Source organism: Nerophis lumbriciformis, linkage group LG35 (assembly GCF_033978685.3).
Source record: "Nerophis lumbriciformis linkage group LG35, RoL_Nlum_v2.1, whole genome shotgun sequence".
In the NCBI taxonomy this organism is placed as follows: domain Eukaryota; kingdom Metazoa; phylum Chordata; class Actinopteri; order Syngnathiformes; family Syngnathidae; genus Nerophis; species Nerophis lumbriciformis.
In genome coordinates this window covers 22,397,477-22,413,206 of record NC_084582.2, presented here as the reverse complement: position 1 = coordinate 22,413,206, position 15,730 = coordinate 22,397,477, and the positions used below count along the sequence as shown (strand labels likewise).

The window sequence follows — 15,730 nt, the reverse complement described above, 5'->3', positions numbered from 1 at the left end:
CTGTCTGAAGAAAACATGCTAACTTCCACAGTCATTGCTGCATGTCAGGTAATTCAAGGATTCAAGGAGCTTTATTTGTCATATGCGTACACATTTGCACATAAACGGTACGAAATTTGGACTTAGGTCCTGACAAAAGTTAAGAAAAACAGTAATAAATAGGCAATAAAGAAAAACAATAATGAATAGTAAATAGGCAATAACATAAGGCACTTAAGAGAAAGGACCGAGATTAGTTGATGAAAAACGATGTGTGGAATGATATAGATAAATAAATAAGAAATTGTGCAGTCAGTGTGGTGGGGGAAGGAGAGGGACAGAAAGAATACCAGAGGGAGACTATGGAGCCCGGCTAGAATTCAGCAGTGTGACAGCTCCAGGGAAGAAGCTGTTTTTGAGCCTGGTGGTTTTACGCCCTATGTGTCACAGTCGCTTGCTTAAGGGGAGAGGTTGATAGAGCTTGTGTGCAAGGTGAGTGGAGTCCTTCATAATGCTGAGGGCACTCCGCCTGCATCTCCACAGTCTTCTGTGCAGCCTTCATCAACCTTTTGCAGAGCCTTCTTCTCCGCTGCTGTGCAGCTGCTGTGTTACACGGTGAAGCATGCTCTCCACTACACAGCTGTAGAAGCTCCTCAGGACTGAGCTCCCAAGTACAGCTCGCCGTAGCTTCCTGAGGAAAGTCGCTGGTGGGCCTTCCTGACCAGACAGGATGTGTTGGTGCTCCAGGCGAGGTCTTAGGTTATGTTAACAGCCAGGTACCTGAAGCTAGAGACTATTTCCCCAGCTGCTCCTTCAATGTACAGGGGAGTCGACCACCATCTCTTTAGTCTTGTTCACATTGATGTATAGGTTGTTTTCTCTGCACCACACTGCTCCAGGTGTTCAACTTTCTGTCTGTATACGGACTCATCGTTGTTAGTGATGCGTCCCACTACTACTGTGTCATCCACAAACTTTACTATATGACAGCTGGGGTGTCTCGCCGAGCAGTCATACGTCAGTAGACTAAACAGGAGGGGGCTCAGCACACATGCCTGGGGAGAGCCAGTACTGAGGGTGATGGAGTAGACACTGTTGTGGATTCTGACAATCTGGGGTGTATAGGTCAGGAGGTCCAGTACCCAGTTCTCCAGTGTGAGACATAGTCCTAGAGAGGCAAGCTTCTGCACCAGGGTTTGTGGGATGATGGTTTTTAGGCTATTTAAAAGTCCAGGAAGAGCAGGCGGACGTAAGACTTTCTGCTCCATAGGTAGGTGAGGGATGTGTGGACCACTTGGGGGTCCACATTGACGTCGATCTCGTCCTTGATGAGTCATGACCACCCTCTCGAAGCACTTCTCGACTACCGGGGTTTTAATCAAAAAGATGTATGGGGATAATGATAATATTTTTTAAGAAGATAATGCATCTTGCCATAGAGCAAAAACTGTAAAAACCTTCCTTGAAGAAAGATACATAAGGTCAACGTCATGGCTTGCAAACAGCCCGGATCGCAATCCAGTTAAAAATCTGTGGTGGAAAATGAAGAAAGACTCCAACCTGCAAAGCTGATCTGTCAACAGCAATCAGACAAAGTTGGAGCAATATTGATGGAGAGTACTGTTTGTCACTGGTTAAGTCCATTCTTCAGAGACTGCAAGCTGTTATAAAAGCCAGAGGTGGTGCAAACAGTTACTAGTGGTGTATTGTAGCGTTTTTGTTTGTTTGGTTTTCATGATTCCATATTTCCTCATAATTGAGTGATTCCATTTTTTTTTTTACTCTGCTTAATCTAAAAATTAAACTGTTATTAACTACCACAATTTATATTCTTTATTTTTTTTTTAGTATTTTAAAGCCAGAAAGTTGACATTTGATAAAACTATACTTTTGTGTCATGTCGGTGATCTGATGAATGAACATCCTCCAAGTCTAGTGATTCCAGGGGTTTGTATTACTTACACATTGTCACTTTGACAAAGTATTCACAACTTTTTACACATTTTCTTACGTTAGACCCTCATTTATAGTAATAAATTACGCCTAATATTGCTTCACTAAGTATTGTTTGCCTATTTGCCCAGAAATAGATGGTTTTTTGGTCATGTACATAATGTACACTTTGTCTCAATGCTTTTCCAGAGAAGTTCCTCAGTGACGGAGACATCGGTGTAGACATCGGTGTGACTGCTGCTCCGGTCATCACTGCCAAATACATAGAATCGTACCACAAGGTAAACCACATCTGTCAATTCTGTTTCACTCACAGCAAAACTAGAACGGCACACACGGAAGCGCACACACCTGCACCAAAGCAGAAAAAGGTTGATTTGAAAATGATCATTTTTATTCACTGCATCTGCGAGAGCAAAGGCTTCACGGTCGATTCTCAGGGAATGTAATCGACCTTACAAGATTTCCTCAAGACGGCTTTTCCTTTCCATTCTAGTTATTGTGTCAATTGTCACCATCGATGGACGTTGTGCGCACTGGCACAGCATCGGCACGGCTCCACCTTGTGGTATATACATGCAGAGCTTCTATTTTTGCTGGTCGCTGCAGCACGGCAAATTATTTTTAGCAAAAATCAGCTTGTCGTCCTTGCCAATTCCAGGTCTGAAACGGCTGTCAAAGTGCCCCAATTTTTCGGATTATATTCTCAGCCATCTATTTTTCAGGTGAGAGGCATTAACTACAATAAACTTACAGGGAGCAGGGATGCGAGGTGGCAGCATCATAGGCAAACATAGGCACATCTGGAAGTGATCACGGCGCTGTTCTAAATAGTTCGTCTGCGTTAGCGTTTATAATAACAATATCACTAATACTTGGTTAATATTCAAGTCACTAAATGTAAATAGAGTATTGTTGGTGCTTTTTGAATGGTTATTTATCGGATTTTATGGGCGGAATAGTGGAGCTCCTATTGGCTCTGCTGTAAGGGGACTTTTATTTACGTTTACTTACCGTATTTTTCGGACTATAAGGCGCACTTAAAATCCTTTAATTTTCTCAAAAATTGACAGTCGGTTTTAAACCCGGTGCGTCTAGTGTACGGAATAATATTGGTTGTACTTACCGACCTCGAAACAATTTTGTTTGGTACATGGTGTAATGATAACTGTGACCAATAGATGGTAGTCAAACATAAGAGATACGTGGAGGCTGCAATATGACGACAGTAAACAACACCAAAACTTTAAATGTTCCATTGAAAATAAAGAACATTACACACGGCACTCAAAAATCTGTCAAAATGTTTTAGTATGACTTTGAAGCCGCACCGCTTGATGGATTGTCGGCCCATTACGGCTACCGTAGTCAGAGATACAAGTATTACTATGGTGTGGGTATAAGGGCCGCTAAATGTCACCCATTAGCAGACATATTATCTGGCGTTTTGTTCCACAATATTATGCAAAACCAACTTTTCTTACCTCATGGTACCTGCTGATGTGTATTTGAGATCTGCATAAGTCCTGAAAATTTGCGCACGTCCGCCACTGTAGTCCGTCGCGATGCCGTAGTTGATAAGCTTGTTCTTTTTCACTATCTTCTTGTTATGGGACATTCACCCTCTGCTGTTGCCATATCTAATGTAAAGTAGCGTAAAGTTCTAACTTATATCTCGCTATGGAAGCGCTGAAAACTACCAGGGTAGTGGGTTTACATACTTCACCCACGGAACTTTAGTTATTAGAGACTTCTGGTCGGACCGTTTTTCACGGTACACATTTCCGGCCTTGTTGCACTAGTGAGCCACGGATGAGAAGATGCTGCTCCGTTGTTGATTTAAGTAAAGTCTGAATGTCATTAAAACAGTTAGCTCTATCTTTTGACACTTCTTTCACTTCCGTCCTTGCACGCTACACCGCTACAACAAAGTTGACGGGGAGAAGACGCTGTCGAAGATGAGCCACGTAAATAAGACCGCCCACAAAACGGCGCATCCTGAAGCAACTGTCAGAAAGCGACTTGAAGATGATCTGTAAAACATAATCTATGCAACATTTTGACCAAATAACCACCATTACATGTTATGTGGACCACAAGGAAATGCTTTCCATTTAGAAAAAAATCCTAATATGACCCCTTTAATGCGGCTTATAATCCGGTGCGCCTTTTGTATGAAAAAATACCTGAATAGACCCACTCATCGGCAGTGCGCCTTATAATACGGTGGGCCTATAGTCCAGAAAATACGGTAATATTTAGAATGCATTAAAAAAAAACATCCATCATCATGAAAATGAAAATTCCAAAAAAAGTGCAATTCCCTGTTAAAGTCCCTATTGGTAATTTTTCTGTATTCCACAATCATAAAATACGACCCTCATCAGGCTTTTTTAATCTTCCAAGGTTTGAGTGCCACAAATTTGATGATCATAGGCTAAAATGTGTGTTGAATTTGAGGGGAATGGACAAAGTTTTGATGACTGATTATTCGCAGGGATTGGTTGAATTTGTGTGAATCCCAACAATCCTGGAAGGTCTGATTAGTCTGGTCAGTCAGGTTAATCATGTCAGTCTTGTTAGTCATGTTTGTCTGGTTAGTCTGGTTAGCCAGGTTAGTCCTCCATGGAGATTGGTGCATATGTAGAAAGCCTGCTGTTTGTATTGATATTGATGGTGTGCAATCAGTTGACCACACCACCATCAACGTGTGAATGTGGAGTGAATGAATGATGGGTTCCCAGTTCTCTGTGAAGCGCTTTTAGTGTCTATAGAAAAGCGCTATATAAATGTAATCCATTATTATTATTGTTATTATACAGTAGTATAGCAAATGGTAAATAATGGATGTAACCATAAAATTACCTAACATTCCAACTTTGAAACTAAATCTAAAGTATATAAATTGTCTCGTTGTTGTGGAATATTTTATTTGAGTTATACATATGAAGAAACAATTACAGGAACACAGTGTACAGTATTGTACTATGACAGCTAAACACAATGTATTAATAGCAAACACAATGTCAACCCCTAATTTTTGATTTTCATCAATCTTCCAGGGGATTATGAATTATAAAAACACGTCTTCAGTCATCGAGGAGTCAGCTTTCAACCCAAGTCAGCTGAGTGATAACAGGATGCTCTACTTTTGGATCTCAGGTCAGAATTTGCCATCATATAATACAAAAAGTATTTAATCCCCTGCTGGTTTACCAGTTAGTTAAAAAAAATATGAATACAACATCATTTTTATGACAAAATACAATAATACAATACAATTGTAGTATTTGATCCTAAAGCCATAGATGATTTAGTACAAACTGTAGAAATAATTGTTGGCAAGCACAGAGTTCAGATGTTTATTGTACTTGTAGTTCTTGTAGTTTCATTACTTGTGGTAATGTAATAAAGTTTCATGAAATTGTAGTCCTTAGTAATAGTGTAAACATAGTTTCTTGTAGTTGCAGTACTTGTAGTACATGTAGTTGTAGTACTTGTAGTTGTGCATTATTATTTTTTGTAATTTTGATACGTGTAGTGATGTTCTTGTAGTACATGTATTTGTAGTATAGGTAGTAGTGTAGCTGGAGTTTCTTGTATTCGGAGTATGTATAATAGCGTATTATAGTTTCTTATAGCTGCATTAGATGGATTAGTGTAGTTGTGTTTATTCTTGTAATTGTAGTACTTATAGTAGTGACTGCATGCTCCCTCAAAACTTGTGACATCTTTGGCATTGTGCTGTGTGATAAAACTGCACATTTCAGAGTGGCCTTTTATTGTGGGCAGCCTCAGGCACACCTGTGCAATAATCATAATGTTTAATCAGCATCTTGATGTGCCACACCTGTGAGGTGGGATGGATTATCTTGGCAAAGAAGAAATGCTCACTAACCCAGATTTAGACACATTTGTGAAAAATATTTGAGAGTAATAGGTCTTTTGTGTATATAGTAAAAGTTTTAGATATTTTGGTTTAACTCATTAAAAATAGGAGCAAAAACAAAATTGTTGCGTTTATATTTGTGTTAAGTGTTACTATAAGTACTACTACAAACTCTGTTTCCATATGAGTTGGGAAATTTTGTTAGATGTAAATATAAACGGAATTCAATGATTTGCAAATCATTTTCAACCTATATTCAGTTGAATATGCTACAAAGACAACATATTTGATGTTCAAACTGATAAACATTTTTTTTTTTTTACAAATAATCATTAACTTTAGAATTTGATGCCAGCAACACGTGACAAAGAAGTTGGGAAAGGTGGCAATAAATACTGATAAAGTTGAGGAATGCTCATCAAACACTTATTTGGAACATCCCACAGGTGAACAGGCAAATTGGGAACAGGTGGGTGCTATGATTGGGTATAAAAGTAGATTCCATGAAATGCTCAGTCATTCACAAACAAGGATGGGGCGAGGGTCACCACTTTGTCAACAAATGCGTGAGCAAATTGTTGAACAGTTTAAGAAAAACCTTTCTCAACCAGCTATTGCAAGGAATTTAGGGATTTCACCATCTACGGTCCGTAATATCATCAAAGGGTTCAGAGAATCTGGAGAAATCACTGCACGTGAGCAGCTAAGCCTGTGACCTTCGATCCCTCAGGCTGTACTGCATCAACAAGCGACATCAGTGTGTAAAGGATATCACCACATGGGCTCAGGAACACTGTCAGAAACTATAGTTAGTCGCTACATCTGTAAGTGCAAGTTAAAACTCTCCTATGCAAGGCGAAAACCGTTTATCAACAACACCCAGAAACGCTGTCGGCTTCGCTGGGCCTGAGCTCATCTAAGGTGGACTGATACAAAGTGGAAAAGTGTTCTGTGGTCTGACGAGTCCACATTTCAAAATTATTTTTGGAAAAGAGAGGAAAAGAACCATCCGGATTGCTATAGGCGCAAAGTTGAAAAGCCAGCATCTGTGATGGTATGGGGGTGTATTAGTGCCCAAGACATGGGTAACTTACACATCTGTGAAGGCGCCAATAATGCTGAAAGGTACATACAGGTTTTGGAGCAACATATGTTGCCATCCAAGCAACGTTACCATTGACGCCCCTGCTTACTTCAGCTAGACAATGCCAAGCCACGTGTTACATCAACGTGGCTTCATAGTAAAAGAGTGCGGGTACTAGATTTGCCTGCCTGTAGTCCAAACCTGTCTCCCATTGAAAATGTGTGGCACATTATGAAGCCTAAAATACCACAACGGAGACCCCCGGACTGTTGAACAACTTAAGCTGTACATCAAGCAAGAATGGGAAAGAATTCCACCTGAGAAGCTTAAAAAATGTGTCTCCTCAGTTCCCAAACGTTTACTGAGTGTTGTTAAAAGGAAAGGCCATGTAACACAGTGGTGAACATGCCCTTTCCCAACTACTTTGGCACGTGTTGCAGCCATAAAATTCTAAGTTAATTATTATTTGCAAAAAAAAATAAAGTTTATAAGTTTGAACATCAAATATCTTGTCTTTGTAGTGCATTCAATTGAATATGGGTTGAAAAGGATTTGCAAATCATTGTATTCCGTTTATATTTACATCTAACACAATTTCCCAACTCATATGGAAACGGGGTTTGTATTTATGAATACTCTGGACTAATACTAATACTCAAAAACCTGTTTTCACGCCTAGACCAGGTCTTAAGTCCGATGATGACAGCTGCCCACCAAGATGGTCGCTTCGAGCTCCACATCACTGGAAAAGACTTGATGGTAAATGTTTCAGGTACCGGCTGGCGTAGTTAGGGGGCGTGGTTAAGAGGGGAGGAGTATATTTACAGCTAGAATTCACCAAGTCAAGTATTTCATATATATATATATATATATATATATATATATATATATATGTCTTAATAAGGTTATCCAAAAAATAGTGCTCGATACCGTAGTAGAGCGCAATATATGTATGTGTGGGAAAAAAAAATCACAAGACTATTTCATCTCTACAGGCCTGTTTCATGAGGGGGGTTCCCTCAATCATCATGATGATTGAGGGAACCCCCCCCCCCCTCATGAAACAGGCCTGTAGAGATGAAATAGTCTTGTGATTTTTTTTCCCACACATATATATATATATATATATATATATATATATATATATATATATATATATATATATATATATATATATATATATAAGAAATACTTGACTTTCATATATATATATATATATATATATATAAGAAATACTTGACTTTCAGTGAATTCTAGCTATATATCCATCCATCCATCCATTTTCTACTGCTTATTCCCTTTGGGGTCGCGGGGGGCGCTGGAGCCTATCTCAGCTACAATCGGGCGGAAGGCGGGGTACACCCTGGACAAGTCGCCACCTCATCGCAGGGCCAACACAGATAGACAGACAACATTCACACTCACATCCACACACTAGGGCCAATTTAGTGTTGCCAATCAACTTATCCCCAGGTGCATGTCTTTGGAGGTGGGAGGAAGCCGGAGTACCCGGAGGGAACCCACGCAGTCACGGGGAGGACATGCAAACTCCACACAGAAAGATCCCGAGCCCGGGATTGAACCCAAGACTACTCAGGACCTTCGTATTGTGAGGCAGATGCACTAACCCCTCTGCCACCGTGAAGCCCTGTACAGTAATCTATTTATACATTTATATATTTATATATATATTTATTTTATTATATATATATGTATATATAAATAAAAGAAATACTTGAATTTCAGTGTTCATTTATTTACACATATACACACACATAACACTCATCTACTCATTGTTGAGTTAAGGGTTGAATTGTCCATCCTTGTTCTATTCTCTGTCACTATTTTTCTAACCATGCTGAACACCCTCTCTGATGATGCATTGATGTGTGGCACGCACAAAAGTGCTTTCATCAAATGCATTAGAGTCTGGAATCTTCCATCTCTCCCTAGCATGGCCCAAAACCAGTCAATCTTTGCTTCCTGAGGAAGATCTTCAGTGCCAAGCACTTGGTAGTCCACTACTTCTTCTCGGAGGCTATCCAGGTCCAATCGCAGCTGCGGCTTGGAACTTACAAGCTGTTATGAGAGTAGCGTATGTGTGTGTGTGGCCCTTTAATAGGTGAGCATGTGAGGTGAGTGACGTCAGTGAGTGTGTGGGCGAGAGAAGAGAGGGAGCGGTAGCGTGAGTGCGGGCGGGGACTAGTTTGTTTTGTGTTGGATTGGCTGTGTGCAAGCAATCATTAAAGCAAGATTTGCAACTAATCGCCGGACTCAGGCAGGAAAGGTGCAACAAAGCGTATTTCTTCATCTTCCTCGTCGTCGGCGTCGCCATGGCTGTATCTTCCTCGTTCTTCTGCTTCGTCCCCTTGTTGTGTGCGCAGTTGTGCACTGCACTCTCTAAAAGCCGTATATGTCATTGATGTTATAGATGGTAGTATTGTCCTGTTTAAGAGTGTCACAACATTGCTGTTTACGGCAGACGAACTGCTTTACGGTAGACAAAAAACGTGACTGCTGCTGTTGTGTGTTGTTACCGCGCTGGGAGGACGTTAATGAAACTGCCTAACAATAAACCCACATAAGAAACTAAGAACTCGCCCTCGATCATTCTACAGTTATAATGTGATTGGGCATGCACACTGTTTATATTGTGGGAAAGCGGACTCAGGTCCGCATGGAGCTGGAGGGGGCGTGGCCTCCAGCTCCGCCTGAATTTTAGGAAGATTTTCGGGAGAAAATTTGTCCCGGGAGGTTTTCGGGAGAGGCGCTGAATTTCGGGAGTCTCCCGGAAAATCCGGGAGGGTTGGCAAGTATGTTTTATTTGCACTGTTCAACATGTCGGAAAGGAAGGAAGAGAGTAGGAAGAAGAGAAGCTTATATTTAATCCTATCCTTATCAATAGGCCTTTTTCGACCGCAGGAACATTTTCAGGAACTTAATAACTAAATAAAGTTCCCTCTGTGTTTCCACCAAAAACTACTCGAGTAGATTTAGTTCTTCTGGAACCTTTTGGAGTTCCTCCGAGGTAGGTGGGACTTTTCCAAGCTACCAGTAACCTTTTTGGGGCGGGCTGTGCTGTCGAACGCTGATTGGTGAAATACAGTTTGGGGGCGTTCTTAAAACGTATTTTTCAAACACACGACCGCCATCAGAATATATGCGGCGACTTTTCTATTCTTATTTCTTGTGTATTTCTATTACAAGGAACTTGACAATGGAGCGAAAGAAGAACGAAAGGAGCTTTTGACATGCAGGAACTTTTGTGGAGCATCTTAGTGCTGAAGAACACTGATTAGGGGAACTAATTTGGAGTGTTTTTACTCAGCCGTAGCCTTTAAGCTATATGCCGTTTATTGTTGTTTATTAGTTTTTACAAACTTAATTTCGTTACGTAAAGCTAAGAGAAGTGGATGGACTCTTTTAAACGTATTTACATATTAACTATTTACTTTATTACATGTTGTAAAAGTAGTCAGTGATACTCTTTTTGTGTAGTTATTAGCCTCAACCCGAGTGAACACAATGCTAATGCAAACAAGCTAACGGTAAAGCCGATGTGTTTGTGTTGTTGGCGTGAGATAAACCGTGACATTTATTATTTATGCATTGTTATTTACAGCTGAAATGGACCAAAAGGAATCACCTGGCCCTCATTTACAGACGGGATGACTTTCTGACTGTTGGACATTGCGGACAAAAGCCTGACATTTTATGTACAATTTGGTACACTATATCATTTTGTATATCATCGCTTTGTATTTAATTTACTTACTTTTTAGTAAAATAACTCTGACTTAATATTGTCTGTTTGTTTACATGGTATCAGTATAGAAATATAGTAAATCACTCCTCCATACGTCCTTAGCCTGATTTGTATAAACTACCCTCAACTGTGAAATGTGGTGCAAACACAAACCACACACTTCTACAGGAACCTGTAGATCCAGGGACCAGAGGTTCCAGGAACCAGAGTTTCCTGAATTTTTGGTGGAAAAGGGCCTCATGTCTTATTGTTCTTTCAGCTTGAGTCTCTACCTGAGCAAAGAAACCTTGTTTTTTTTTTGTTGGTCAACTTTATGATGATGAGAAGAGTGTAGTTATTCCTGATAGACATTGGAATTGTTGTGTTGATGTTATTGACATTAACATCAAAGCCCTTTGATTGCAGAAAGTTGTCCACCTGTTGCTCTGTTGGAGCAATTTGGAGCCCAGTCATAATCACATACATTAGTTCATGCAGACAGACTCTTGCGCTTCCCGATTATACATCAAAACATGTTCTTTCTTCATTTCAGAGTACACTTATAGCACACTAAAATGTTTCAAACTGAGCTTACCTTGAAAGGCTGAAGAATTAGAAAAAAATGCAGATTTACCCAGTAAATATCATACCTGCTCAGTGGCCTTGTGGTTGGAGTGCCATACCAAAGACTATAAAAATGGGACCCATTACCTCCCTGCTTGGCACTCAGCATCAAGGGTTGGAATTGGGGGTTGAATCACCAAATGATTCCTGGGCGTGGCCACCGCTGCTGCTCACTGCTCCCCTGTGGGGGTGGGTCAAATGCAGAAGATAATTTCACCGCACCGAGTGTGTGCGTGACAATCATTGGCACTTTAACTTTAACTTTAACTTTAAAATTGTATTCAAAGCCTATCCCAGCTGCACTCGAGCGGAAGGCAGTGTACACTCTGGACAAGTCACCACCTCATTGCAGGGCTAACACAGAATATCATTTGAAATTAACAAGATAGGACCCTTTTAAATGGTTATGGGCTCTTAAGGGTTAATAATAGTAACAACCATGCACATACAAACAAATGGTTACCACAGATATAGCTCAGAACGCTTATGTGTGTAATTTCAGGAGGATTTCAAGACAAATTTCTCCACAACCATGCCTGATTTTATCAGAAAGGTAAAGCAACAATGTCAGAGGCAACGCATCTTTGAACAATTACATACATATTGTTTTTGTATTACCTGTGTGTCAAGTGCCTTTTAGAAACGGGTCATCCAGATCTCCATGTGTGGAGTTCTTCTGTTCCCGACATTAACACGTCCTCCTTTGGCACAACTGTCAGGGCAGAGGCCTCTGGTCGCCTGCAGTGTGACGGTCAAGATACACTCCTCTTCCAAACTGTAAGACCTGGCTGAAAATACTGTTAATGTATTGTACATATTCAAAATACTGTTGCACTCATCATTGTCTGAATGATTACTTTAATGTGCGCTTGTTTCAGTAACAATTATTGTTTGTCGTTAAGTAACATGTTAACAAATGTAACAGCACTCTTGTTGTGATTCTTTGTAGAATTTGTCCAAGTTTAATGTAGTTTCTTTTTTTATATGCAGCTCATCACCACAAATGTCACTGCTTCATACGCCAAAAAACAAGTCTTACTGCACAGCACACCTTCAGAGTAAGACACTTTTCATCCATTCCAGAGGACGTGAACTGTGATGTACGAGGTGTGTCACAAAAGTGTGTATGTGCATATTCGTTAGGTCAGGAAAAAACACGGAGGCTATTTCTACAAGCCTGTTTCGTGGGTTTCCCTGCTCTTCAGGGGATATCATATTACAATTCTTTAGAGAGGAAGGAAGGGCCAAAAAGGAGCTCCCATTATGCACTGCTGTTTCAGTGCACAAAGATCCTTATGAAAACTGTGTCGTTTCTGGACAGAAGAACTTAAAAAATCCCCTAAAGAGCAGGGAAACCTGCGAAACAGGCTTGTAGGGATGAAATAGCCTCCATGTTTTTTCCTGACCTAACGAATATTCCGCTCTACCTCTATTGAGCACTTTCTGGCGGATAAATCACAGTAACCTCGGCTATATATATATATATATATATATATATATATGTATGTATATATATATATATATATATATATATATATATATATATATATATATATATATATATATATATATATATATATATATACAGTATATATATATATATATACAGTATATATATATATATATACAGTATATATATATATATATATATATATATATACCTGGGGATAGGTTGATTGGCAACACTAAATTGGCCCTAGTGTGTGAATGTGAGTGTGAATGTTGTCTGTCTATCTGTGTTGGCCCTGTGATGAGGTGGCGACTTGTCCAGGGTGTACCCCGCCTACCACCCGAAGCAGTTGAGATAGGCTCCAGCGACCCTGGACGGGACAAGCGGTAGAAAATGGATGGATATATGTATATATATATGCATGTGTGTGTGTGTGTGTGTGTGTGTGTGTGTGTGTGTGTGTGTGTGTGTGTGTGTAACCCTTCTGATACAACCCCTGCTTTCATTCGGCCCGGGGCTCGAACATGAGTCTTCCGAATGAAAGTCGAGAGTGCTAGGCACTAGGGATGTAAATCTCTTTGTGAAGGACGATTCGATTCGCATCGCGATATATAAGTTACAATGCTATTCAAAAATTATTTATTTATAAAACAGAACGATTCGATGTGATTCGATTTACTATATGATCGATTCGATTCTATGGTTTACATTTGTTGTTGGACACATTCTTTTTTACACCACAAAAGAACAAAAGCCCTCATTCATGTGCATTGCTCCTTTACATGTTAGGACCTTGGCACCAAGCGCCCAGACTAAATCTGTCCAAGCTAAGTTGATGAGCATGGACTGATGAAAACTACTCAGATGAGAGGCCAAACGTCTTCTAACACAACTGATCAGTTGAATGCCATGAGAAATACAATAACCTGATGAATGAGAACTACCATAGGGGAATTAACCTTCAAATATAAAAAAAAAAGCACATTCTATAAATGTGACATGCTTCTACTATTTAAATTTTTATTAAACAAAACATCTTTACCAAAAGATGTTAAAATTAAAACATGTCACATGTCAAATATTTATTTCCCACAAGTCAGTGTCGTCATAGAAGGATTCTAGCCAACGGCTTGACTTGGGGCGGAATTTCCGGGACAAGGATGGGAAGTGACGTGTGTGGTGGAGGTGAAAGGTGAAAGGAATGTTGCCAAAAAAGACAGCGAGACATGGAGATTGAGCCCGTTGTACAAGAATGTTGCATTTTATGAAATAAAGAAAGACAAACTGGGAATCTCTCTGAGCTGCCATTACTTGGGATGTTACAATATTGACGGACAGCACAGCACGGAGACTGTCCGTGTTGTGGATGTATTTTGGGAATAATCATTTGGCGGGCACCCGTGACTGTAGCGTTGTTTTAAAGATAAACTGTCTACTGATTGCTAGTCTCGCGACACCCGTCTATTCTCGTCTCCACTTACGTAAGTAACGTAAAAAGTGCATGAGTCTTCACGACAACCCTGGCTCTCGTGTCGTTTTAAAGACAAAAACCATCAACTGATTTCTAGTTCGGCGCGATAACCGGTTTATGTGTTTATACTTGATTAACCTAAGAATTCACAGCTCAATCTTATAAATTGAAGGGCCTGCAACCAGCGTAGCCGAATTGGCGACCTATCGAGCCAGATATCCAGTCACATCGGTTTATCATTAACAAGCCTACTAGGCACCAGTTAAAGGTGTTACGGAGAGAGGTCTACCAACGTAAATTTGAAGCAGCTGCACTGGCTGGCCTACGTCACTTTCACCCTGCTAAACGGCACTCCCACCCGGGTCATTGTACCAATTTATTAGGCCTGTTCCAAACCCTGCTTCCGTCACCCCCCCGAAGCTCGATCATGGGTCCTCCTAATGAGAATCAAGAGCGCTTGGCACCAAGGTAAAAGCCAGAGCTGTTGACTCGATATCCAGCACAAGCTCTTAAGGTGTCAGGGAGTGAGGTCTACCAAAATACACATAGTACACAAATGGCTCAGCTGCACTAGCTGGCCTCTGTTACACTCACCCCCCTAAACCTCACTCTCATCCGGGTCACGGCACCAATTTAAGGCCCATGGTCCAACAACTGCTTCCGTTCCCCCCGGGGTTCGAATCTGTGTCCTCAGAATAAGAGCACTCGGCACCAAGCTAAAAATCCAAACAATCACATAGATCATGGGTGTCAAACTCTGGCCCGTGTAATTTCACTTGGCCCTTGAGGCGATATCAAATTAACACTAAAGCTGGCCCGCCGATTATATATTGCGGCAGTGCCGCGGTAACGCCGCATTCACCGCTAATTCTAATACTTACCAACCCTCCCGGGAGTCTTCCAAACTTCAGCGCCCCTCCCGAAAATCGTCATGTCTGCTTTTCAGCCAGTCCAACGAGTGCTGGCCCAGTCACATAACATGTGCGGCTTCTGCACGCACACACAATTGAATGCAACTCATACTTCATCAACAGCGATACAGGTTACACTGAGGGTAGCCGAATAAAAAACTTTAACACTGTTAGAAATATACGCCACACTGTGAATCCACACCAAACAAGAATGACAAACACATTTCGGGAGAACATCCGCACCGTAACACAACATAAACACAACCGAACAAATACCCAGAACCCTTTGCAGCATTAACTCTTCCGGGACGCTACAAGGTGTGTGTGTGTGGGCAGGGGGAGGTTTGGTGGTAGCGGGGGTGTATTTTGTAGCGTCCCGGAAGAGTTAGTGCTGCAGAGGATTTTGGGTATTTGTTCTGTTGTGTTACGGTGCGGATGTTCTCCCGAAATGTGTTTGTCATTCTTGTTTGGTGTAGATTCACAGTGTGGCGTATATTTCTAACAGTGTTAAAGTTTTTTATACTGGCACCCTCAGTGTAACCTGTATCACTGTTGATGAAGTATGCGTTGCATTCACTCATGCGTGCGTACAGAAGCCGCACATATCTTGTGACTGGGTCTGAA

General features: G+C 40.8%; 1 protein-coding gene across 4 annotated transcripts in view; it reads left to right on the top strand.

Annotated features, from left to right (window-relative positions):
- Positions 1-15,730, top strand: part of cetp (cholesteryl ester transfer protein, plasma) — a 66,450-nt gene that overhangs the window by 30,527 nt on the left and 20,193 nt on the right. For all 4 annotated transcript variants that reach the window (XM_072912330.1, XM_072912328.1, XM_072912329.1 and 1 more), the window contains exons 9-14: positions 2,122-2,213; positions 4,995-5,094; positions 7,585-7,664; positions 11,777-11,827; positions 11,905-12,051; positions 12,265-12,332. In XM_072912330.1, coding sequence (XP_072768431.1) covers positions 2,122-2,213; positions 4,995-5,094; positions 7,585-7,664; positions 11,777-11,827; positions 11,905-12,051; positions 12,265-12,332 — 538 coding nt within the window. The remainder of the gene's footprint in view (positions 1-2,121; positions 2,214-4,994; positions 5,095-7,584; positions 7,665-11,776; positions 11,828-11,904; positions 12,052-12,264; positions 12,333-15,730) is intronic.